The sequence below is a fragment of the Rhinichthys klamathensis genome, unplaced genomic scaffold (genome assembly GCF_029890125.1).
Source record: "Rhinichthys klamathensis goyatoka isolate OS25496 unplaced genomic scaffold, OSU_Roscu_1.1 h1tg000263l_1, whole genome shotgun sequence".
Taxonomy (NCBI): domain Eukaryota; kingdom Metazoa; phylum Chordata; class Actinopteri; order Cypriniformes; family Leuciscidae; genus Rhinichthys; species Rhinichthys klamathensis.
The window spans coordinates 285776-312236 of record NW_026606784.1 but is presented as its reverse complement, the minus strand read 5'-3'; the positions used below and the strand labels follow the sequence as shown (position 1 = coordinate 312236).

General features: G+C 38.8%; 2 protein-coding genes across 2 annotated transcripts in view; one reads left to right on the top strand and one right to left on the bottom strand.

The window, feature by feature from the left end:
* The first annotated feature begins 3250 nt into the window (after positions 1 to 3250).
* Positions 3251 to 8470, top strand: bnip1b (BCL2 interacting protein 1b). Its single transcript, XM_056267836.1, has 6 exons — positions 3251 to 3536; positions 3695 to 3787; positions 4700 to 4791; positions 4892 to 4993; positions 5154 to 5272; positions 8268 to 8470. The coding sequence occupies exons 1-6, from the start codon at positions 3453 to 3455 to the stop codon at positions 8462 to 8464; spliced, it is 687 nt and encodes a 228-aa protein (XP_056123811.1). The 5' UTR covers positions 3251 to 3452; the 3' UTR covers positions 8465 to 8470.
* Positions 8471 to 18631: 10161 nt separating this feature from the next.
* The window catches only part of LOC130101956 (uncharacterized), a 47812-nt gene continuing 39982 nt past the window's right edge, over positions 18632 to 26461 (bottom strand). The window contains exons 5-7 of the mRNA XM_056267838.1: positions 21830 to 21972; positions 21361 to 21572; positions 18632 to 19067 (exon numbers count right to left, since the gene is read on the bottom strand). Of these exons, the coding sequence (XP_056123813.1) occupies positions 18692 to 19067; positions 21361 to 21572; positions 21830 to 21972 (731 nt within the window). The 3' untranslated portion in view covers positions 18632 to 18691. The remainder of the gene's footprint in view (positions 19068 to 21360; positions 21573 to 21829; positions 21973 to 26461) is intronic.

The following is a 26461-nucleotide window of genomic DNA, read 5'->3' as shown; positions in this document are numbered from 1 at the left end:
ATGAACCTTATTGGTTCTTGCTGAAAGCTCAAACGTGCTGCGTAACACGAGAATGAACCTCATTGGTTCTTGCTGAAAGCTCAAACGTGCTGCGTAACACGAGAATGAATCTCATTGGTTCTTGCTGAAGCTCAAAAGTGCTGCGTAACACGAGAATGAACCTCATTGGTTCTTGCTGAAAGCTCAAACGTGCTGCGTAATACGAGAATGAATCTCATTGGTTCTTGCTGAAGCTCAAACGTGCTGCGTAACACGAGAATGAATCTCATTGGTTCTTGCTGAAAGCTCAAACGTGCTGCGTAACACGAGAATGAATCTCATTGGTTCTTGCTGAAAGCTCAAACGTGCTGCGTAACACGAGAATGAACCTCATTGGTTCTTGCTGAAGCTCAAACGTGCTGCGTAACACGAGAATGAACCCCATTGGTTCTTGCTGAAGCTCAAACGTGCTGCGTAACACGAGAATGAACCCCATTGGTTCTTACTGAAGCTCAAACGTGCTGCGTAACACGAGAATGAACCCCATTGGTTCTTGCAGAAGCTCAAACGTGCTGCGTAACACGAGAATGAACCTCATTGGTTCTTGCAGAAGCTCAAACGTGCTGCGTAACACGAGAATGAACCTCATTGGTTCTTGCTGAAAGGTCAAACGTGCTGCGTAACACGAGAATGAACCTCATTGGTTCTTGCTGAAGCTCAAACGTGCTGCGTAACACGAGAATGAATCTCATTGGTTCTTGCTGAAAGGTCAGACGTGCTGCGTAACACGAGAATGAACCTCATTGGTTCTTGCTGAAGCTCAAACGTGCTGCGTAACACGAGAATGAACCTCATTGGTTCTTGCTGAAAGCTCAAACGTGCTGCGTAACACGAGAATGAATCTCATTGGTTCTTGCTGAAGCTCAAACGTGCTGCGTAACACGAGAATGAACCCCATTGGTTCTTGCTGAAGCTCAAACGTGCTGCGTAACACGAGAATGAACCCCATTGGTTCTTGCTGAAGCTCAAACGTGCTGCGTAACACGAGAATGAATCTCATTGGTTCTTGCTGAAGCTCGAACGTGCTGCGTAACACGAGAATGAACCTCATTGGTTCTTGCTGAAGCTCAAACGTGCTGCGTAACACGAGAATGAACCCCATTGGTTCTTGCTGAAGCTCAAACGTGCTGCGTAACACGAGAATGAATCTCATTGGTTCTTGCTGAAGCTCGAACGTGCTGCGTAACACGAGAATGAATCTCATTGGTTCTTGCTGAAAGCTCAAACGTGCTGCGTAACACGAGAATGAATCTCATTGGTTCTTGCTGAAAGCTCAAACGTGCTGCGTAACACGAGAATGAACCTCATTGGTTCTTGCTGAAGCTCAAACGTGCTGCGTAACACGAGAATGAACCTCATTGGTTCTTGCTGAAGCTCAAACGTGCTGCGTAACACGAGAATGGACCTCATTGGTTCTTGCTGAAGCTCAAACGTGCTGCGTAACACGAGAATGAACCTCATTGGTTCTTGCTGAAGCTCAAACGTGCTGCGTAACACGAGAATGAACCTCATTGGTTCTTGCTGAAGCTCAAACGTGCTGCGTAACACAAGAATTAATCTCATTGGTTCTTGCTGAAGCTCAAACGTGCTGCGTAACACGAGAATGAACCTCATTGGTTCTTGCTGAAGCTCAAACGTGCTGCGTAACACGAGAATGAACCTCATTGGTTCTTGCTGAAGCTCAAACGTGCTGCGTAACACGAGAATGAACCTCATTGGTTCTTGCAGAAGCTCAAACGTGCTGCGTAACACGAGAATGAACCTCATTGGTTCTTGCTGAAGCTCAAACGTGCTGCGTAACACGAGAATGAACCTCATTGGTTCTTGCTGAAGCTCAAACGTGCTGCGTAACACGAGAATGAACCTCATTGGTTCTTGCAGAAGCTCAAACGTGCTGCGTAACACGAGAATGAACCTCATTGGTTCTTGCTGAAGCTCAAACGTGCTGCGTAACACGAGAATGAACCTCATTGGTTCTTGCAAAAGCTCAAACGTGCTGCGTAACACGAGAATGAACCTCATTGGTTCTTGCAAAAGCTCAAACGTGCTGCGTAACACGAGAATGAACCTCATTGGTTCTTGCTGAAAGCTCAAACGTGCTGCGTAACACGAGAATGAACCTCATTGGTTCTTGCTGAAGCTCAAACGTGCTGCGTAACACGAGAATGAACCTCATTGGTTCTTGCTGAAGCTCAAACGTGCTGCGTAACACAAGAATGAACCTCATTGGTTCTTGCTGAAGCTCAAACGTGCTGCGTAACACGAGAATGAACCTCATTGGTTCTTGCTGAAGCTCAAACGTGCTGCGTAACACGAGAATGAACCTCATTGGTTCTTGCTGAAGCTCAAACGTGCTGCGTAACACGAGAATGAACCTCATCGGTTCTCGCACATCAAGCGAACAAGCTTGAGCTTCCGTTAACCCAAGCTTTTCCGTTACTAATGTGTGCACTGATCAATGTTTATGTGAATAAAAGCCTAAATTAAATTTGTCCATCATATAAAGCTATTGAGTCTCTTCGAAAATGGATATGGATTAGTTTCATGATTTCTCTATGAACTTTTTTAAAACCTTCAAAGTGGTAGTTGCGTAGCTGTCTATGGAGGGGCATAAATCTCTCAGGTTTCATCAAAAAAAATCTTAATTTGTGTTCCGAAGATGAACGAAAGTTTTATGGGTTTGGAACGACATGAGAGTGGGTAAGTAATGACAGAATATTCAGTTTGGGGTAAACTATCCATTTAATAAATGCTAAGCATTTTCTCTAAACCGCAATATCTGTCTTAACTCAGATCACACAGATTTAAATTGTGCAAGCTGTAGATTTATACTTTCTTCATAAATATCAGGTTGACAACATTATAACTGTCCCAATACCCAACTGTCTCATTCTGTTCTTCCTTTCTTCTCTTCCTCACTCAGTTCTTGGATGCCTGTCACTTCTGGCAACAGTCATGCATTTCTCAGTCAAAACGAAACCACAAACTTTCCCCTGCTAATATGTCAGTAGTTATGTGTGGGGTTTGGTTATCTTTCACAGTATGTTTGAATGTTAAGAACTGCGCAAAACAATCCCAACTAGCTTATTTTAAATAAATAATATACATTACATTTGGCACTGAAAGTTGGCTATGGTATTCTATCTTAAAATGCTATTTATTATTGTATTCTTGTGAGCCATTACTCCAGTAGAAAGTAGAAAAGAGCATCACATACATTTTTTTTCTCAACGTAATAAACCCTATATAAATACACAAGGCATTTGTTTTTAGGAAAATCGTATTATAAAGTATCATGTATGCACCGCATTCCTCTCTTTTCCCAGGACAGTTTTGCAGGGCGCATCAAGAAAAAAGGCGTTATGAAAATGCGTTAACGCCTGGACCTTCTGACGTACCGTATAACAACAAAGATGGCGTCCTCTGCCGATGTACACGTCCGAATATGTGGACAAGAGATTGTTAAATACGATCTGGAAATTAAAGCTCTTGTTCAGGTAGACTTCATTCTTCCTATTTTCATAACAGCCAGGATTTTGCTGTCAAGTTCGTCCGACAAAAACTAACTGTAAATATAAAGATGTGGCCACAATTGCCATGGCTTTGTCAGTCAGCATGAATGGAAACAGTAAATTGTTTGTTTTTCTCGTGTCAGGATATACGAGAGTGCTGTGGGCCACAGGCGGTGCTGCTGGATCTCAACTCCACTGTCAAAGAGAAGTTCAACCAGTTAAGACTGAGGATTCAGGTAAGTTACATCCAACCAGTAAGATACATGCCAGGGCAACAGTAACAGGGCCAAACTACGATAATAATGATATTCAAAATACAAGGCGCTTCCAGAATCAACGTTACTTTCGTCTTTCTGTCAGTTTTTTATTTATTTATTTAAATAATTAACTTTTTTTAAAATGATCTATAATACAGGTTATTGTATATCTACATTTATTTTATTTAACCTAGTTTGTATTATTATTAAGTTTTTAATGACTGTGGATAATGCCAAGTTACTGTTATTGTTATTATGGTAACATTTTTGTGATGGACAGCTGGATAATATCCATCGTAATTGTATAATGATTATAATTGGATTATTGAAATTTTCCAGGTATTTACAGTACCAGTCAAAAGTTTGGAAACATGACTATTTTTAATGTTTTTGAAAGAAGTCTCTTCTTCTCACCAAGGCTGCATTTATTATGACCAAAAAAAAAACAAAAAAACAGATTTGTGAAATATTACAATTTAAAATATTGGTTTTCTATTTGAATATACTTTCAAATAAAATTTATTTCAGTGATGCAAAGCTGAATATTTAGCATCATTACTCCAGTCTTCAGTGTCACATGATCCGTCAAAAATCATTCTGATATGATGATTTTATACTCAGTTATTATTATCAATGTTGGAAACAGTTTAATCCTGTGATGCTTTTTTCCAGGATTCATTGAATCCTAAACCCAAAATATAAATCTTTTCTAACAATATAAATCTTTACTACGAAGGAAAAGACAGACGGAAGGATGAGGAGAGAAACTTTCTCTTTTTAAATTCTGTAATTTGTTTAAAAATTCAATAAAGTTCCATTTAAAAAAAAAATCTGAGTAATATTGGATTTGTTAACATGGCTGATTTCAGCAAAACGAAACGTTTTTGATAGGACATGGAACAGATGGCAAAAGAACAAGACCGAGAGACTGAAAAGCAAGCTCTCTTGAGTGAAACGCAAAGCCATCGGAAGCAGATGTTAAGGTTAGAGAAACACTTTTTTTATTCTCCAATCTTTTTTTCTGATTATGTATTGAATGTCAGATTTAATCTCCGCATGATCACTACTCTCATCATGTCTCAGTAACCAGATTGCCTGGAGGAAGGCGAATCTGGCCTGTAAGCTGGCCATCGATCATCTGGAGAAGGATGAACTGCTTCAAGGAGGCGACTCAGTGAGACAAAGGTAAGTCATGCTGCTATTTCAGCCAATTAGAATCCAGTTTGACAAAAAAAATAATAATAATAAGATTGTATGTAGCATTAAGTTTTTTTACTCCTCGACACTGTTAGCCAGTGCTCTTTTATCCATGTTTCCTCAATCCGCCGTGTTGTTCCTGGTTCAGGAAGGCCACTAAAGAGAGTTTGGTGCAAACGTCCAGTGACATCACCGAGAGTCTGATGAGCATCAGTCGTATGATGTCACAGCAGGTGCAGCAGAGCGAAGAGACCATCGGAAGTCTGGGTAAAAAAAATTATAATCATATCACCATCATGATATCAAAATGGCCATCTGTTAAAGGAATAGTTCATGCACAAATTAGTAGACATTTAGCAAATTGTCATACAGGTGAAACTCGGAAAAATTATAATATCGTGCAAAAGTTCATTTATTTCAGTAATTCGACTTAAAAGCTGAAACTAATATATTATATAGACTCATTACATGCAAAGTGAGATATTTCAAGCCTTTATTTGTTATAATTTTGATGATTATGGCTTACAGCTTATGAAAACCTTTTCACAATATTCTAATTTTGAATTTGGGGTTTTCATAAGCTGTAAGCCATAATCATCACAATTATAACAAATAAAGGCTTGAAATATCTCACTTTGCATGAAATGAGTCTATATAATATATTAGTTTCAGCTTTTAAGTCGAATTACTGAAATAAATGAACTTTTGCACGATATTCTAATTTTTCGAGTTTCACCTGTATGAGTGATTTATTGCTATCGCTGATTAACAAGGTTTTACACCTAAAGAAATGAACAACACGTCTGAGAAATATCATTAGTCTATAGAGGCCGTTTACACGACACGGTTTTCAACTAAAAACAGAAGACGTTTTGGCCATTGATTTACACGACAACGCCGTTTTGGGCGACTGAAAACGCTAACCTTTGAAACCGACACCCTTATCATCTCGGTGTTAAACCACAAAAACATGAATCTGGAAAACTGTGACATCATGCAGATGCGTATTATATCAGTGTTTCCCCTAGGATTTTTTTTCAGGGGGGGAGGGGGGGTGAAACTGCTAGTGTTGCAGAGCGGGTGTGTTACGGATACATGGTGTAAATTTTTTAGCAATCAAAAAGTGTGTCTTATTAATTGAAATAATGTATTATGAATCATTAAACTTATACAACATTTAAAAAAATATATGAAAATAAATTTCACCAACTCTGTGTTGTGTTTTTTCTGGTAATAAAATGAAGACATAAAACACAAATTTGATCATTTATCATCAATTTTAATCATATGAAATTAAATAAACTTTTTTGTCAAATAACGTGCTGCACAATGAGCTTTACTGTTAAAATTAAAACATGGATTATTCCTTAAATTCAGTTTTGATGATAATTTATTTGGATTAGTGTTAGTATTATTACATTGGGACATATCTAAATTCTACCATACAACGGTAATATATTTTTGTCAAGTTAAACCGAACTTTTATTTTGACGGGTTGCCGTGAAGACCTTTTGAGTTTCTGTGTTTATGTCATGATGATAGTTTTTCTCAAATGAAGCGGTTAAATGATCTCAAAGTGATTTTCGGAGTGGATCTAGAGCCTGGAGAGGAAGTTCATGCATTTGTGTCTTCATATAGGCAAAAAATTGGGCCGCCCCCTAAATCAATGGTAGGGGAAACACTGTATATGTTTAGTCTATAAGCTTTTCTTTCTTTTTTTTGCAAACGAAAGGATACAGATATCAGCCGTAAGAAATAAGTGGGGTGTACGGACATCATCATCACAAGTGGTTATAAGAATTACACAAATCACAATATAACATTTTGTCATCATGAAAAATGAAAGGTTCCTTACAACAGACTCAAGGATGATACATGTTTTCCAAGCTTGTGTGTTCAAAGGTTTTGACATTTTCTTAAAGGAAGTAAAACGGGACTTTATATCAGAGGAGGACATTCTACAATTGGGATTACAGTGAATGTTTCTGGCTTTGTGAAGATGAAATTATATAAATATATATATATACCGTACTTTTCCAGTAATTAATTTAGTGAAATAAGTTTTTTTTTTTTTTATATCTAATTTAAACTTGCAGATTCAATTTTGATAATTGAGTTTTTAGAATCTGCGACGCATGATTTGAGATGTGAATCTGGCCTGGTATATTGGTATATGAAGTATTAATTTTCCTCCAGTTAAATGTAAATCGTTAACATTGGATTATAAAACTTTAACAACATGGAAGACGTTGCTTGTCGACAGCCGTCTGTCTTACATCTGCTCTTCTGTAAAGTCTCCGCATGACCAAAACAAGCTGATGATCACGTGACCCACCAGACCAAACTGAACAAGCACGAGTGGAAAAGTAAAGTTTCCCAACAACAGAGGTCACGTCACGATGTGCTTTTAACCTTCTGGAGGGACATTACTTTCCCACCAGTGTTGGGGGTAACTAATTACAAGTAACTTGAGTTACGTAATCAGATTACTTTTTCAAGTAACTAGTAAAGTAACGCATTACTTTTAAAATTTACAACAAAATATCTGAGTTACTTTTTCTAATAAGTAACGCAAGTTACTTTGTTTTCCCCTTTATTGACTGACTGCTCTTCTGTCCTAATGTTGAGACAAATCGAAGTGCAGAGGCGTTGTGTGTAAACATGATGGTTATTAATAGTTCTAGATTAAATGTAAGCGTGGATTTACTCATCTCACTTGCACAAAAAAGATTCAATATTCCTCAAAATGAATAAACTCAGTGAAATGCAGAATCAGAACACTATGCAAACCTCCAATACCTAAATATGTTAAATAAAACAAATTGTTATGCATTTAATCTTTATTGACCAAAGTACTTGCTTCTGACCTCCGATTTGTCAGTTAAACCATAAGCAAAAATGACTATAGATTTTTTTACATGTTTTTATTGGTAAAGTAAAATAAATTTGTTTCTCCTGCATCCTCTTCTTCTGTTACCCAGAACAGCAGCAGCTGAAAGGTTTGTTTGAGCGGCCCAAATTGTTCTTTACATTTGCCCAAAAATATATCTTTTTTGGTATAAAAAACAAGCCCAGCCCAGGTGGAAAAAAAGTAACGCAAAAGTAACGTAACGCATTACTTTTCTAAAAAAGTAACTAAGTAACGCAATAAGTTACTTTTTAAGGGAGTAACGCAATATTGTAACGCATTACTTTTCAAAGTAACTTTCCCCAACACTGTTTCCCACCATCCTTAAATGTATTTAATTGTCTCTGTTTCCAGCGACATCATCGAGGACTGTACAAGAGACAAATGAAGAGTTTAAGGCCATGACGGGAACCATTCATTCGGGGCGGAAACTCATCCTGAAATATAACCGGCGTGAGCTGACCGACAAACTGCTGATCTTCTTAGCTCTCGCTCTGTTTCTGGCCACAGTGCTCTACATCCTGAAGAAGAGGCTCTTCCCCTTCATTTAGTGGAGAAGTGAAGTGTGTCACTGGCCCAGCCATTCTTACACTAACACACTTAATGATGACAGAAGCGTCAACACTCTCCAGGGACACAATTACTGAAGTGACAATGGAGCAAATCAATGCACTTTAATGCGCTATCTTATGCTTGTTGCTGCATTAGTCTTACTGATTGCATCATCATCATATTCAGGAGCACATTTAGTAATCATTGCATTTGTTTGTACAGTAATGAAATGTTTCGAGTTCATGTTAGTTCTGTAACTACAATGTGAATACAGTTCAGGACAACCTTAGATGTTCATGCCATATATAATGAATATTAATATGAATATTAAAGATGTCAGAGCATGATTTTAGTCATCCGACATGTTTTAGAGTCTCGCATGTTCTTCAGTGGAGTGAACACTAGAGGGTGTCGTATCTCTTTTTTACTGTAATGTGCGTCTGGATTTGTCTTAAGTACATTTACTTTATTTAGAAGCGGGTTCGTTTTGTCCCTTATTCAGATCAAAAGTTTGAAATAATTAGCATTTCTTATGCTCACCAACTTACTGGTTCATATGAACAAAAATACATTAAAACCAGTAATATTGTGAAATAATATTTCGATTTAAAAGAACTGTCAGTAGTGTTGAGGAACGTTACCTTTTAGAAGTAATGCATTACAATATTGCGATACTCCCTAAAAAGTCACTAATTACGTTACTTTTTATGGAAAGTAATTTTGCGTTACTTTTGTGTTGTTATTTTAATAACAAAAAAAACAACAACAACCAAAAGTTCTGTTTCAGGCAAATGTAAAGGCTCTTTCACACCCTTAAGTCAATTGTTTAAAGTCCCCCTGTGGTGAAAATCAAGTTTTTAATGTTGTTTATGTCTATGTGTTGTTTTTAATATGCTTTAAGACAAACCATGTGTAAACCATGAGTATTTTCTTCTCCTTAAAACTGCATGCAGTGAACCAAAGACAGTCTCAAAAACACGGTTTGAAATCGCTGGTGTTCCTGACGTCACACACGACCTTGTAACCAATCAGATCAACGTGTGATCGTCAACCAGTGGATCTCTGAGCTGAGTGAGTGAGTGGAGGCGGGGCTCATTTGCATATTCATAGAACCGCCTATACTAAATGAGGGGTTTAGAGTTACATTCAAGATAAGGCATGAAGAAAAAAAATTCAAGGAAAAATAAAGCTTAAATATGTCGTGTTGGTGATCAAAGATGATTGACGACAGGGGGCCTTTAAACCTCCGTTCACGGCTGTCCAGTAGAGGGCGTCGCTCAAACAAACCTTCAGCTGTGCTGCCATTCTGGATGCAGAAGAGGAAAGTTCAACACTTCAGGTAAACATCACATTTATTGCTAAAGTCATTTTTGCTTATTAGTATGGCTAAATGTGGTTGAGTATGATCAAAGGTCAGCAGCAAAGACAGTGGTTAATAATGTGAGATTAAATACTTAAACCCCTCGTTTCACAGACAAGGTTTAAGACTAGTCCCAGACTAAACTGGATGTTTGAGCTGTCAGCTGAAAGTACTGATATATCTTAAACTATGTCAGTGTCAAGTTTGTGCAAGTGAGATGAGTAAATGTACACATTCAGTCGAGAACTACAATTCTCTCAACGTGGGGACAGGAGAGCTGTCAGTCAATGAATGGGAAAAGTACTTTATTAGTTACTTGAAAAAGTAATCTGATTACGTAACTTGTGTTACCCCTGAAACTGACCGTTAGCATCTGAAGGATCATGTGACACTGAAGACTGGAGTAATGATGCAAATAATTCAGCTTTGATCACGGGAATAAATTACACTTTACAATACCGGTATGTTAAAATAGAAAAGTTATTTTTAAATTGTAATTAAATAATATATCACAGCTGTTTCTTTACTTTATTTTTGATCAAGTAAATGCAGCCTTGGTGAGCATACTTCAAAAGCATTCAAAATCGTAATTATTTCCAAACATTTGACTGTGTATTCACTCGTCTCGGAAGAAAGGCTCCATTTCATGGTCATTTATATCTCCACAGTTGCAAAAATGAGATAAAAAAAAAAAAATGCAGTCACATTCTTCATCCCTTTATAGGTTCTAATTGTGTTACATTAAAGACCCAGAGGCCTGATGTATTGAACGTTGATGTGTGTATGCCATTTTTTCACATACATAGCCTATCGGGATTTATAAAAAAAAAAAAAAAAGGCGCCGATTGGGTTTTATAAAGCGAATTTTGTGCAGGTTCTTACAGAAGCGTATTGCATTCACTTGAGGAAAAATATCTACTCTGTTTTCCTGAATTAACGAGTTCATTATCTCAGAATTACGAGATAATTTTTCATGGGAAAAAGTTTTTGCTATGTTTTTCTAAATTAATGACTTAAAGGTACAATATGTAAGCATTTTGTAATAAAATATCCAAAAATCACTTGCACAGTGTGATATATTTCCTGCAGTTGTGTATTTACAATATCCCAAAAGTCTCCAAAGATTTTTTATTTCAGAGAAATTCCAATTTTAAATAAGTGGCCGTCCCGGAAAAAAATGTCGCCTGTCAATGACGCAATATCCGCGCTATCCTCGGTTTCCGTTCATACTGCCATAGCCATGACGTAACCATGGCGATAGACGTGGACAGCTGCGTAGTGCGTAACGTTTAGCGGCACACAGTTCTTGTTTCTTTCAAACATAGACCATGGCAAGCAGACTTTGGGACAAACAAGGAGAACTAAAATGAGGATCAATATCAGCGTGGCGTTTTTGAGATGCCGAGAGCTCCACGTCCGCGACTAACTTGGACTCGACAGAGCTTCACGAGTTGACAACTTTATTAGACAGGTGAGCAAATGTACATAAAACAAATCAATGTAAGTTATATAACGCTAGCTCAACATGATGAAATGTTAGAATATGGTCAGTATGTTATTCTAATGTTGATCTAGCTTACTGCTAGTTTCGTATAGTTCTACTAGTTCAGTAGAATTAAATGTCCTTATTCCTTTATATCCGCGGGACTCGCGTGTGATATCTGTCTCTTTAGCAATCGCGACCTGCTTCATACCACTGCAATTTTAAAACATGAATGTTTGCACTCATCCATAAACATTATTAGATCCATCAGCTTGACAGCAAGTCCCATCATTCAGCTCATCGCTGCGACATCAACCCACGCCTTTGCTATTGTTGGAAACTGCGCCCTCTTGTGGCGAAAAAAACTTACATATTGTGCCTTTAATTATCTAAAAATTGAGTAATTCATAAAATCAGTGAAAAAAAATGTTTTTCAAGAAAAATTTATCTCATAATAGAATTCTGCGATATTAACTCGTTAATTCAGAAAAACAGAGCAAAAAAAAAATTTTCATGAAAAAATATCTCGTAATTCTGAGATAATTAACTCGTTAATTCAGAAAAACAGAGTACATTTTTTTTCCTCAAGTGAATGCAATACGCTTCCGTAGGTTCTGGCATGTCCATGGTTTAATAAATCTGAAAACTTTAGTGCGTATGCACACTTTTAGGATGATGAAATGAAATCTACAGAGGTTTATACACAAGACCTGTTTTCTGAATTACAGTAGAGCCTTGCTCTTATGTGAAGCTTTGCTGTGATGCTGCAGTGTATTCAAGTGTGTGTGTGTGTGTAAAACAAATGTCTCTCTGCTCTAGGTTTCTGATGGTAAAAAGTTACCCAAGTGCCGGATGGTAATTTTGCTTTATTGCTTTATCTTCATAACTCATTCTGTCAGTATTGAAGGCACTGATGGCCAGAGAGCGAGTATGAGGTTCATTTATTGGGGAAAAACATTTTTTTTCTATGGATACATTTGATTACTTTGATACATATCCCAAATTATTATTATTTTTTAATATTTGCTAAACAACATAACAGTAAAATAAAAATAAATAGCTCAAGCATGTATATAAAATGGCTTACCAACACTCTACAGTGGCTGCAGTAAAACACTTCCACAAGATCCACTTCATGCATAACTTTGGGGAAATTAATTTAAATTAAAAAAAGAAATATCTACAAGATACACATTGAAACAGAGGGGAGTGAGTGTATGCATTGACCAAGTTGCCTTGTGAAAATATGGGGATACATTCTAACAAGTTTTATGCAATACATTAAACAGTATATCAGTACAGGTGCGCGTTACAGAGATGAGGTAGGTCCAAAATCGATGTTCTGCATATTATATCACATTTTAAAAAATGCTTGCGAAGGTGACTAATCTATCCGAGAAGGCATAGGTTCTTATCACGTATGAAAAATGTCCATTCTGAATTCCAAGCAAGAAAAATATGAAATCTGATCTTACATATTAGATGTGTCACATTGCCTTGACAACAGCAAGACTGCAGTGGACACACGTGTGAAACCCTCGGCGTATATCTCAGATCTCGGCGTATTAGAGCTCATATCTCGGTGTATTAGAGCTCATATCTCGGTGTATTCGAGCTCATATCTCGGTGTATTAGAGCTCATATCTCGGTGTATTCGAGCTCATATCTCGGTGTATTAGAGCTCATATCTCGGTGTATTCGAGCTCATATCTCGGTGTATTCGAGCTCATATCTCGGTGTATTAGAGCTCATATCTCGGTGTATTAGAGCTCATATCTCGGCGTATTCGAGCTCATATCTCGGTGTATTCGAGCTCATATCTCGGCGTATTAGAGCTCATATCTCGGTGTATTAGAGCTCATATCTCGGTGTATTAGAGCTCATATCTCGGTGTATTAGAGCTCATATCTCGGTGTATTAGAGCTCATATCTCGGCGTATTAGAGCTCATATCTCGGTGTATTAGAGCTCATATCTCGGCGTATTAGAGCTCATATCTCGGCGTATTAGAGCTCATATCTCGGTGTATTCGAGCTCATATCTCGGTGTATTAGAGCTCATATCTCGGCGTATTAGAGCTCATATCTCGGTGTATTAGAGCTCATATCTCGGTGTATTCGAGCTCATATCTCGGCGTATTAGAGCTCATATCTCGGTGTATTAGAGCTCATATCTCGGTGTATTCGAGCTCATATCTCGGCGTATTAGAGCTCATATCTCGGTGTATTAGAGCTCATATCTCGGCGTATTCGAGCTCATATCTCTGCGTATTCGAGGTCATATCTCGGCGTATTAGAGCTCATATCTCGGTGTATTAGAGCTCATATCTCGGCGTATTAGAGCTCATATCTCGGTGTATTAGAGCTCATATCTCGGTGTATTAGAGCTCATATCTCGGCGTATTCGAGCTCATATCTCGGTGTATTAGAGCTCATATCTCGGTGTATTAGAGCTCATATCTCGGTGTATTAGAGCTCATATCTCGGTGTATTAGAGCTCATATCTCGGCGTATTAGAGCTCATATCTCGGTGTATTCGAGCTCATATCTCGGTGTATTAGAGCTCATATCTCGGTGTATTAGAGCTCATATCTCGGCGTATTAGAGCTCATATCTCGGTGTATTAGAGCTCATATCTCGGTGTATTCGAGCTCATATCTCGGTGTATTCGAGCTCATATCTCGGCGTATTAGAGCTCATATCTCGGTGTATTCGAGCTCATATCTCGGCGTATTCGAGCTCATATCTCGGTGTATTAGAGCTCATATCTCGGTGTATTAGAGCTCATATCTCGGTGTATTAGAGCTCATATCTCGGTGTATTAGAGCTCATATCTCTGCGTATTCGAGGTCATATCTCTGCGTATTCGAGGTCATATCTCGGTGTATTAGAGCTCATATCTCGGTGTATTAGAGCTCATATCTCGGTGTATTAGAGCTCATATCTCGGTGTATTAGAGCTCATATCTCGGCGTATTAGAGCTCATATCTCGGTGTATTCGAGCTCATATCTCGGCGTATTAGAGCTCATATCTCGGTGTATTAGAGCTCATATCTCGGTGTATTAGAGCTCATATCTCGGTGTATTAGAGCTCATATCTCGGTGTATTAGAGCTCATATCTCGGTGTATTAGAGCTCATATCTCGGCGTATTAGAGCTCATATCTCTGCGTATTCGAGGTCATATCTCGGCGTATTCGAGCTCATATCTCGGTGTATTAGAGCTCATATCTCGGCGTATTAGAGCTCATATCTCGGCGTATTAGAGCTCATATCTCGGTGTATTAGAGCTCATATCTCGGCGTATTAGAGCTCATATCTCGGTGTATTAGAGCTCATATCTCGGTGTATTAGAGCTCATATCTCGGCGTATTAGAGCTCATATCTCGGTGTATTAGAGCTCATATCTCGGCGTATTAGAGCTCATATCTCGGTGTATTAGAGCTCATATCTCGGCGTATTAGAGCTCATATCTCGGTGTATTAGAGCTCATATCTCGGTGTATTAGAGCTCATATCTCGGTGTATTCGAGCTCATATCTCGGTGTATTAGAGCTCATATCTCGGCGTATTAGAGCTCATATCTCGGCGTATTAGAGCTCATATCTCGGTGTATTCGAGGTCATATCTCGGCGTATTAGAGCTCATATCTCGGTGTATTAGAGCTCATATCTCGGCGTATTCGAGCTCATATCTCTGCGTATTCGAGGTCATATCTCGGCGTATTAGAGCTCATATCTCGGTGTATTAGAGCTCATATCTCGGCGTATTAGAGCTCATATCTCGGTGTATTAGAGCTCATATCTCGGTGTATTAGAGCTCATATCTCGGCGTATTCGAGCTCATATCTCGGTGTATTAGAGCTCATATCTCGGTGTATTCGAGCTCATATCTCGGTGTATTAGAGCTCATATCTCGGTGTATTCGAGGTCATATCTCGGCGTATTCGAGCTCATATCTCGGTGTATTAGAGCTCATATCTCGGCGTATTAGAGCTCATATCTCGGTGTATTAGAGCTCATATCTCGGTGTATTAGAGCTCATATCTCGGTGTATTAGAGCTCATATCTCGGTGTATTAGAGCTCATATCTCGGTGTATTCGAGGTCATATCTCGGCGTATTCGAGCTCATATCTCGGTGTATTAGAGCTCATATCTCGGTGTATTAGAGCTCATATCTCGGCGTATTAGAGCTCATATCTCGGCGTATTCGAGGTCATATCTCGGCGTATTAGAGCTCATATCTCGGTGTATTAGAGCTCATATCTCGGCGTATTAGAGCTCATATCTCGGTGTATTAGAGCTCATATCTCGGTGTATTCGAGCTCATATCTCGGTGTATTCGAGCTCATATCTCGGTGTATTAGAGCTCATATCTCGGTGTATTAGAGCTCATATCTCGGTGTATTAGAGCTCATATCTCGGTGTATTAGAGCTCATATCTCGGTGTATTAGAGCTCATATCTCGGTGTATTAGAGCTCATATCTCGGTGTATTAGAGCTCATATCTCGGTGTATTAGAGCTCATATCTCGGTGCATTAGAGCTCATATCTCGGTGTATTAGAGCTCATATCTCGGTGTATTAGAGCTCATATCTCGGTGTATTAGAGCTCATATCTCGGCGTATTAGAGCTCATATCTCGGCGTATTCGAGCTCATATCTCGGTGTATTAGAGCTCATATCTCGGTGTATTAGAGCTCATATCTCGGTGTATTAGAGCTCATATCTCGGTGTATTAGAGCTCATATCTCGGTGTATTAGAGCTCATATCTCGGTGCATTAGAGCTCATATCTGCTGCTGTGCCTGGGCTCAAACGCTCACACATCCATGTCACCCCAAAAGAATACTAATAAATAAAAGGATGACGTGGAAAAGACTATATTATTTCAAGTATTTAAAGCATGGCAGGATTTGAATAAAGATTTTCAGCAATTATATCCTCAAAGTAAAAATTATTTCCATTGAAAAAAAACAACAACTCTAAAGTATAATGCATTACGGTAATGACAATTTAGCCATTTTAATGGTCCTAAACACATCTTAATTTTAATTCCTAATACACTACCGTTCAAAAGTTTGGGGTCGGTAAGATTTTTTTCATGTTTATGAATGGAGGCTGCATTTATTTGATGAAAAATATTGTGAAATATTATTACAATTTAAAATATCTGTTTTCTCTTTTACTACGTTTACACATGTAGTCCATTCCTGCGATCAAAGCTGAATTTCCAGCATCATTACTCCAGTCTTCAGTGTCACACGATCCTTCAGAAATCATTGTAATATGCGGATTTGATACTCAAGAAACATTACTGTAATTGTTAGTTTTCTTATTATTCCTCCCCAATGGGAGTCTATGGCAGCCCTATATGAACCGCAAGTAGGAAAATCTTGAACATTGGCACACTTGTAGTGATGGTAATAAATAGTGATCTGACCAAATTTGGGGTGTCTAGGACCAATTCTATAGCGCCACCATTAGTTAAAAGAAATCACATTTGCATGAAACGGTTGAACGCTTCGATCTAGAAAAATGAAACGTAGTTCACCTGATTCCTCTCATCATGCTGATCACATTCAACATCATACATTAAAACATTGTCCATTACAGTAATGGCCGTTTTGAAAAGACGTACCTGATAAGTTTGAACACAGCGCCACCTAGTCTTCCAGAGATACACGTTTAAAAAAAAAAAACATTGATAACAATAATAAATATTTCTTGAGCAGCAAGTCATCATATTAGAGTGATTTCTGAAGGATCATGTGACACTGAAGACTGGAGTAATGATGCTGAAAATAGTTTTACTGTATTTTTGATTAAATAAACTTGGTGAGCAGAAGAGTTTTTTTAAACATTAAACAAATATTTTTCCAAACTTTTGACAGCAACTGTAAATGTGCCCTTTCTGAATAAAAGTATTCTAAAAAACCCAAACTTTTGAACAGTAATGTAATAAATAATTTTTCATTATTTTAAATTGTATATTTTTAAATGAATATACTGAGCCCCTCACATGAAATGCAGTTTGAAAAAATGCCACGAATTAACATTTAGTTACCAAGACTTACTAATACGTCAGCACGTTTACTAATTCATTCCCTTGTTTTAAGTAAATGATGCGTATAATAATTTGTTCCATCGTTTTACTAAATCGTGGCCACGTTGTAATCATTTGCTCACTTGTTTTAGATCAATTAAAACAAATAAGTACAACGCGGCCACAATTCACCAGAACGTGAGAACGAATTCTTAATTCGTGGCCACAATATGTTGCTGGGCTCCAAAATACATTCATATATATAAATAATTCCTTTTTATTTTGATTTTGGGGTGACATGTGACCCAGACATGTTTCTGTGAGCTTCACCCAAATGGCCAGGCTTCAAAGCAGACAAATACTGAGCTTATGGAATGATGTCATCACAAAAACACAAGGCCCGGTTTCTGCAATAATGCTCTTCAGGCTGAGCATTCTGGAGAGTCTGAGGAATGCACTTAGTCCACAATCTGAAATATTTGAGACTCCTATCAAATACTGTCCCAGTCCATGTTCTCACAGAAATACCCTGTCGTCGCTGGTGCTCTTGTAGAATCACTGGAGCTGATCTGTCCTTGAGTGAGGCAGTGAACTAGCCTTTCTCTGCACCGCAGGTCAAGAGTTTGGGCATCGTTTCTCTTAAAAGTCCCTCACCAACGCTGCATGCATTTGATTAAAAATACAGTAAAAACAGTAATATTATGAAATATTATTTACCCAAATATTACAATTTAAAAGAATTGTTTTCAATTTTAATAAATATACAAATGTAATTTTGTAAAAAAAAAGCTGAATTTTCAGCATCATTACTCCAGTCTTCAGTGTCACGTGATCCTTCAGAAATCATTCAAATATGATGATTTGCTGCTCAAGAAACATTTATTATTATTATCAATGTTTTTGTTGCCTAATATTTTTGAAGAAACCCTGGTGCGCTTACCAAAGATTTTTTTAAATAAACACTTTAATTCAGAAAAGACGCATTCAATTGATCAAAAGTGACAGTAGAGAAATTTATAATTTGACTATTTTGAAATAAACAATGCTCTTTTGAACTTGCTATTCATCGAAGAATCCTGAAAAAAATGTTGTATGGTTTCAAAACCATTTAACCAAAACAAAATCAGCATATTACCATGATTTCTGAAGGATCACGTGACATTAAAGACTGGAGTAATGATGCTGAAAATGTTATATTTTAAAATATATTCGAATAGAAGACAAAATAAAATTTCACAATATTACTGTTTTAACTGTATTTTTGTGTGCATATGAGAAACAACAGCCTTAATTATTCCAAACGCTTGACCTGTAGTGTGGGCTAAAGGCACGAGGTCTTCCCTTCACCTCCTCTTGGTGGCGTTCAGAGCCCTCTTGAGCTCTTTCTCCACCTCAGAGGCGTCGTCTTGAGGACCTGAGGACTGATGTTCGTCTTCATCTCCTCCTGTGAGCGTCCACACTGGTTCCCCGTCAGGCTCGGGGAGGAGCAGGCTGGCGGGAGGGAGGGAGTTGCTGTTGGATCCCGGTGGGGTGGTGATGTCTGGGACAGGGGCGAGAGTGGGACTGGCCTGGTTCTCCACCTTCCCGAGGGCACAGAGACTCAGACTCCCGCACAGAGCTCCCCAGTTCTGCTCGCACTGAGTTCGTATTCGCCGGCCGATGGCGACACGCACCTCCTCGCCGCATCCCAGCAGGACGTTCACCAACTCCACGTGGGGCCTTTCGGTGGAGGAGAGGAGACGGTTAGGACAGAAAAAACACTGTTACCCACGTCTGATATTGAAGTAGGGGTGTGCGAGATGTAGTGACTATGATCATGTTTTAAAATTGTCGTAGAAAAGTCCCCCTGTGGTGAAAATCAAGCGTTTAATGTTGTTTATATGTCGATGTGGTGTTTTTAATATGCTTTAAGACAAACCATGTGTAAATTCATAAGTCGACAGCATTGCTGAGTATTTTCTCCTTAAAACTGCAGTGAACCAAAGACAGTCTCAAAAACACGGTTTGAAATCGCTGGTGTTTCTGACGTCACAAACTACCTTGTAACCAATCAGATCAACGAGTGGATCTCTGAGCTGCTGTGAGTGAGTGGAGGCGGGGCTCATTTGCATATATTCAAAGAACCGCTTATAAATCAAGCAAGGGTGTAGAGTTACATTCAAGCAATTTTAATGCTGCGTTCACACCGGACGCGAATAGTGCGTCAAATTCGCGTCTACCGCGTCTAGTTTGACGCTTGACCACTTTGTGTTAATTCGCGCGTCAAGAGTGAAACTCCGCATAAAAAAAAAAGTTTGAAGCGAAATTTACGCGCGTCAGATTCGAAACCTGTTGGTGGCCATCTTTTTTATTTTGATCGAGCATTCATCGGGAGAGTCGCCGCTCTGTATTTGCTCTGGAGAGCAGAACAGCGGCGTAGGGATCATCGTCGCCGTATTTGTGTCCACCAGACCCTTCGGAGGCGAACCCAGTTTGGCGAGTTTCACCATTTGCTCGCTCCAGGAGCTGCGCCAGGAGTACTTCCGCCTGTCCCGCGCCTAGTTTGATGACCTGTTGTCCCGCATCGGAGGGAGGATCACCCTCGCCCTCACCCACCTAATATGTAATTTATTTTTGTGTTGATGATAAATGGAGCCAGCCCCAAAAAGTGATTAACCTGTCCTGTGATTTTCTCTCTCTCACACAACACTGTCCAGACAAGAACTTATGCACTATAATATGTTGGTTGTCTTTACATTATAATACCATTTCATATAATCTAGATATGGAATAAATAGCATTCAATACAAAATGAATGTCTCATATATTGAAATCAAGTTTTATGTGATAAAATATTTGATTTGTTGTGCATTAGAACCACACCAGGCATTTAGTCATATTACAACATAATTTATTGAAGCATCCAGATACTTCACCACGTGACAGCAGCAAGCAGGCTCCTGATTGGTTAACGCGGCGCGAATTGACGCCAAAGTTCAGATTTTTCAACTCGGGCGGCAGACGCGAATTCGCGTCAAACGCGTGAATGCACAAAATGCTATTCGCGTCCGGTGTGAACGCAGCATAAGGCATTAAGAATTTTTCAAGGAAAATAAACATTTAAATATGTCATTTTGGTGATCAAAGATGAGTTTTAAGAGATAAAATTACTGACTATAGGGAAACTTTAAACAATTAGCTGGCATTATCAAGTATGTCTTAATAAGTATGTCTGCAAAAGTGCGTAAGTGTGCTGTTTTTTTCCAAATTAAATAAAATTTTAATTTTTGAACGAATAAATGGTTCACTTGCTTCGTTCCTGAATGAATCAGTCATTTGAATGAATCGGTTGAATCAAGTCGGCATGAAACGGAAGTTGTGATTTTTTCTATTACATACATCTGAGTGAAACGGCTACTAGAACAATAAGAAATGTAGGAAAGGGTATAGATTGGATGGTTATGGTTTGCTATTGGTTGATCACATGTGAGTGACAGGTTGCCCCGCCCTCGTCCTCAGAGAAGAGATGTCGCTGCAAGAGGGAAGGGAAGTTATTTTGATACATCATTTATAGTAAACACTGCAATAAGAATTGTGATTTCATGACTTAAAAAGTATAATTTCATTTTTTAATATTAAAAATATGTATTTTTTTTAAATCTCATTCATACAATTGTAATTTCATGCTTGTAGATGCTTCTTTAAATGCAGCTTGTGTTCCACTTCTGCATTGCAAGATGGATTTACTTGCTACTGATTTCTACTGACAATGGAGTTTAAAAAATATGACCGATGACGAGGTTCAGGCTTTCTTAAGCTTAAATTCAGAGGATGAAACCCAGCCGGAACTGAAAAGTAGCGAGCAGTCCTACGTCACCGGACTATTTGCCTAATCTTCACGGTACTTTAGACTGTGGTGGGAATGCAGACAGCAACAGGTCTCTGGGGGAAAAAAGCTCCTGGGACAAATGGTTCCCGGTAGTCACGGTGGAAACGCGGCTAATATTGCACAACCCTATATTGAAGAACTCACCCTTTAGGAAACAGGTCCTTGAAATGGATCATCTCCACCATGACGTTGACGTTCTCCGTCACGGCCGAGCAGAGGTTGTGTTTGACGTAACACTCGCGCTGCAGCTGGAACACCATCTCTTTGACGGCCAGACACTTGCGGCTGACGCAGCTGAACCTGTGGCGGAGTCCGTGGGCCATACACTTCAGCGCGTCTTTGATGAACGATTTTCCCTGCGGTGATGCAGAAGTCCTTCATCAACCCGGAGCCGTTAGCACGTGCAGTTAATGGCAAAATGCTGACCAAGAAGATTTCAGCTCAAGTATGTCTAATGATATGAACGTAGTGAGCAAACTGCCAGCTCTTAGTAACGAGGTGCTGTAGGTCAAAGTAGGCTAGATACCACTCCAACAATTAAATTTTTATTTTATTTAGCATTACAGTGTACATACCGCATATTGGGATTTGAGTGAATAAGTCAGGATCATACCTGGGAGTCAAATTTGCCTGCGTTGTGGAGGAATGTCATGCAGATGTCATGTAGTCCTCGGATCTCGCAGGAGTTGTTGTTAAAGCACTCGAACATGCCGCAGCCCACATCACCTGCGTTCACCAGACACTGCTGAATCTCCGCTGGAGAAAGTTTGAGGGACAGAGAACGCTAGTTTTTAGAGCAGTTACACATTACTCCTGCCATAGTAGCTCACTACATTTACAGTAAATAAAAAACGGCCTGACATTGTTTCAGTTTTAAGGGATGTATGTGTGCTGTTTCACTGAATAGGTGCCATTTCTGTCCCCCATGTACAAATATGCATGAGAATTAACTCTAAAATACATTTTATTATTAGGCAAAGTGTCCTGCACATTAATCTAACTGCAAATGTAAAATATATAATTTAAAACATTAAAAAAACTACCTAAAACACTGAAAAATAGAATTTGTTACCTGTCCCCACTCTCTAACACTACATTTCAACATGAAATATAATCTTTCAGATTTGTTTTCCCTTTTGCACTGTTGTGTACCTCCATATCCCATCTTTGCTTTAAACAATTTTATTTTAAATCTGTAATATTTTAGATTAAAAAAACACATTTTAGTTGTGTCTCCTCTCCAGGTTTTCACTCATCCCTGTTACCACGCATTCCACCGTTTGAAAAACTGGGAAAATTCCACAAGACACATTTTCAACAGGATATTGCATCATCTGGATTTTCTGAAGGCCATTTGAAGATCTTTAAGTATACAGAAGACCTGTATATTTGATAATATTGTAACTACGACTGGGAAGGTCAATCTTAACGTTCTCTCCTGTTACCTAAATTATTTATTAGATGTTTGTTCATTTTAAAAATACTAATTTATGGAATTTGCTCAGTGTCCTCATACTATTCACATGTATGCCATGAGGGTATATTAAATGTACTTGATAATTCTTTCCGAAAAACTCAGTCCCATTACTTTGAGTCCTTTTACCCATATAAAAAGTAACAGGACTGAGTAACTCTAAAAGGAGTGAGTAGTGTCCTGTGGTGTATTGATTTATTAATGTGATTATTAGGCTATATCCACATAAATCTAGATAAATTAAAAAAAAACATATTTTTCTCTGTTTTAGCCTTCCATTCATATTAAGACAACCTTTTTTTGTCCAGCGAAAACTGCTTTTTAAAGACTCTCTCCCTAGTGGATAAATCAGAAAATACTGTTTTCACGTGTTTGTGTGCCCATATAATCTTAGCATGGTAAACAGGTTTGGCTTGCTGTCTGCTATAGAGGGGCTCAGTGAGGTTATTCTACTCGAGCTCCAATTGCCCTCCAATTATAAAGGCAGAAAATACAAAACGAGAAAAGGAACGTTGGAGGAAAGATGCTGAAAGAACTAACAACTGGAAGTGGTAAGAGGCTGATTTTTATACCTTGGTATTAATAAGAAGATTAGATGGGCGTCCTCCTCTTTGAGTTTGTGTGCCCATATGATCTTAGCTTTAGTGGTAAACAGGGGCTCTTTAGAGAGGTTATTTGGTCCCACTTTATACTAAGTGGCTTTAAGTACTATGTACTTACATCGAAAAATAAGTACAATATTGTGCTCATGTTGTATTGTAAAACACTTGCTGCTATTGAGGTGTGATACGGGTAATGTTAGGGACAGGTGTGGTGGTATGGGTAGGTTTAAGGGTGGGTTAAGGTGTAAGGGAAGGGTCAACTGTGTAATTACAAATGTAAATTACATAACTTAAATTACAGCTGCAATTACATGCTGGTACTTTTAAAATATAAGTACAATGTAAAAACATGTATGTACACAATAAGTCCATTGTATCAAATTATTAATTTCAATGTAAGTACATAGTACTTAAAGCCACATAATATAAAGTGGGACCGGTTATTTTACTCAAGCTCCGATTGCTCACCAAAAAACATGAATGCAAAAATCAGACAGCAAGAAAGCGTTACTGGATTGAAAAGCTTATTGCTATCTAAGGAATCAGCATGTATAATTATTTCAACAGTCTGGAAGACCCCCCAACAATTGGAGAAAGAAGAAATGGAAGAAGGCACTGTAGCGGCAGTATCAAGTTAAGCAGGGCACTCCAGCGGCAGTATCAAATTGGGCGGGCACTGGTTGGATTGGGTTTTGTGGGGCAGCTATCTTGAGAAGATTGTAACCAGATTAAAAACAAACGAGAGTTAGATGGTATTTTGTTTGATGAGGCTGAGGTTGGAACGAATGTAAGAATGAAAGGCGTCTGAGGACCAGCGACCCAGTAATTTAATTGGATAATCAGGCAGACCTTTTTGGTCTGCGGTGGTAACTGCTCTAATACCTAGTGACTGAAAGATTGTTTTCGTCAATGAAAAGGGGGTTGAGCAGGGAGGAAATCTGAACCTTCCAGTGTGCACGAATGAAGGAAAGAGATTGATATGGCTGGATGGGGGTTGGTAGATTGAAAATATGGATGGGAACATTAATTAATCAGTTTTGCTACGTTTGATGAGAAAAAATGGATGGTGTCATTATTTATTAATTTAAACCTTTATTTAACCAGAAAAAAACTCATTGAGATTAAAAATATCTTTTTCAAGAGTGTCCTGGCCAAGACAGGCAGCAGTACTAAACCACATATACAGTACATACAAACATAAAATATGCAACACTAGAAACATAAAACAACTGACACAGCAAATCTTTCAAAGTCAACCAGAATCATAAAAACACGTTAGGTAAAACATCTGCAGCCAGATGTGGCTGCCTCTATGTCAACCAACAACCTCTTAAAAGCAACCAATGAGACAAGCTCAGTAAGTTTCAAGGAACACAAAAAAAGACAGGGTTAACATCCAGAGTTCTTGCTGTATCGGGGGGCAAATGACTGGAATGGAGGAAAGTCAGGCATTTAGCGTAGAGATCAATGGTTAAAGGTTGCCTTGATTCCGGGAGAGTGGGTTGGTTTTTTGGATTCCTTTGATTAGTAATGTAATCTGGGGGTTTGTTATGGAGGGACATGGCCGTAGATTAATTTAAAGAAAAATTGAATTCCGCTAAAATAGACTTTGATGGTACTGGATTGGATGGACTTAACTTGGTTGAGATATGTGACAAATGAAGAAATTGAAAGGAGGGAAAAGTTGGGAAAAGGCTGGTTGTAGGAGGAATGGAATTGTTTAAAAGCTCCCAATGCTGTCCAGTTGGATTGTAGTGTTCTAGGTGAGACAGCGTGGAATATTGAGTCCAGAGATAAGGTGTGGAGGTGTTTGAGTGGGTGAGTTATGGGAATATCAAGTCTGAATAGGGAGGTACTGGGGCTGGGGCTGGGGCTGGGTCTGCCTCCGGGGCTAATGCTCAGAATTTTTTTAATAGAAAATGAGACGCGAGTGTGTCAGCAGTTTGGTTTTGGCGGCCTGGAATATGAACGACTTTGAAGATGAACTGTTTACAGGTGGATGACCAGGTGAGGCATCTTAAGAGGGGCATGATTTCAGGGGAATTTGAACAGCCTTTGTTTATACAGTGAACAGTCGCCAGATTATCACAGTGGAATTCTGTTTTTAAAAGACCATTCGTGACCCTGCAAAAAGGCAGCTGTCACGATCAGATATAACTTAAAAAGAGCTGAGGATGTGGCGCACCGATTTGACATAGAGAGCGAAGGAGGTCATGTTGAAGCGAACCAATGACTCTTGTAATAACTTCCGAAGCCTACGGAGGGAGTGGCGTCTGTAAACAGAGGGAGATCACTAGGATGAGATTGGATGTCATCGTAAAAGAAGGTCAGGCTATTTCACTGTTCTAGAAATATGATCGATAGATTCAGATCCGCGAGGCAAGAAGGGTTTTAGAGATTTGATATTGTCTAGTGCCAGAACGGAGGATGCAAGAGACAGCAAGTGGGAGATGAAAGGACGTCATTGGGGTACTATACGCATGGCGTAGTTTAAATGGCCTAGCTGGGATAGCAAATCATGTTTGCTGCACTGAGGTGCTTCGAGCAGATTGGAGGATATTGCGATTATCATATCTATTTTGTCTTTGGGAAGGGAACTTTGAATTTAACGGTTAATTCCAAGGAACTCTAGGGATGTGGTAGGGCCCGATGTTTTCTCTGGGGACAGTGGAACTCCTAATTCAGAAAAGATTCCTGAATGGTAGAAAGAGGAATGGCTGGAGGATAATGACTTGGGGTAATGGTGAGAAAGTCATCCAGAAGATAAACCAAGTAAGAGACAGCGTAGTTGTTTTGCAAGATTCCAGCAGAGCACTTTTGACACTTCTGACATTGCAGCCAAAAGTAAAGCATACTGCAAAATAGAATTTCCCCTTCCAGCAAATGCCAAAAATCTGGATGTATGGGCATTGCATTGAATGCTGAAGTAATGTCTACTTTTGCTAACCAGCCTCTGAAACCGGCATTTTTAATTAGATGGATGGCTTGGTCTATGTTATGGTAGCACAAGGATAATTCATCTAGCGGGATGATGCTACTTATGCTTGGATGAGTGCCGGATGAGCAGAGAGATCGAGGATCAATTGTTTTTTCCCAGAAAATTTTCTTGTAGCTACACTGATGGGGCTTATTCTGAATATTTTGAAAGGTGTGGAGTCAAATGGCGCTT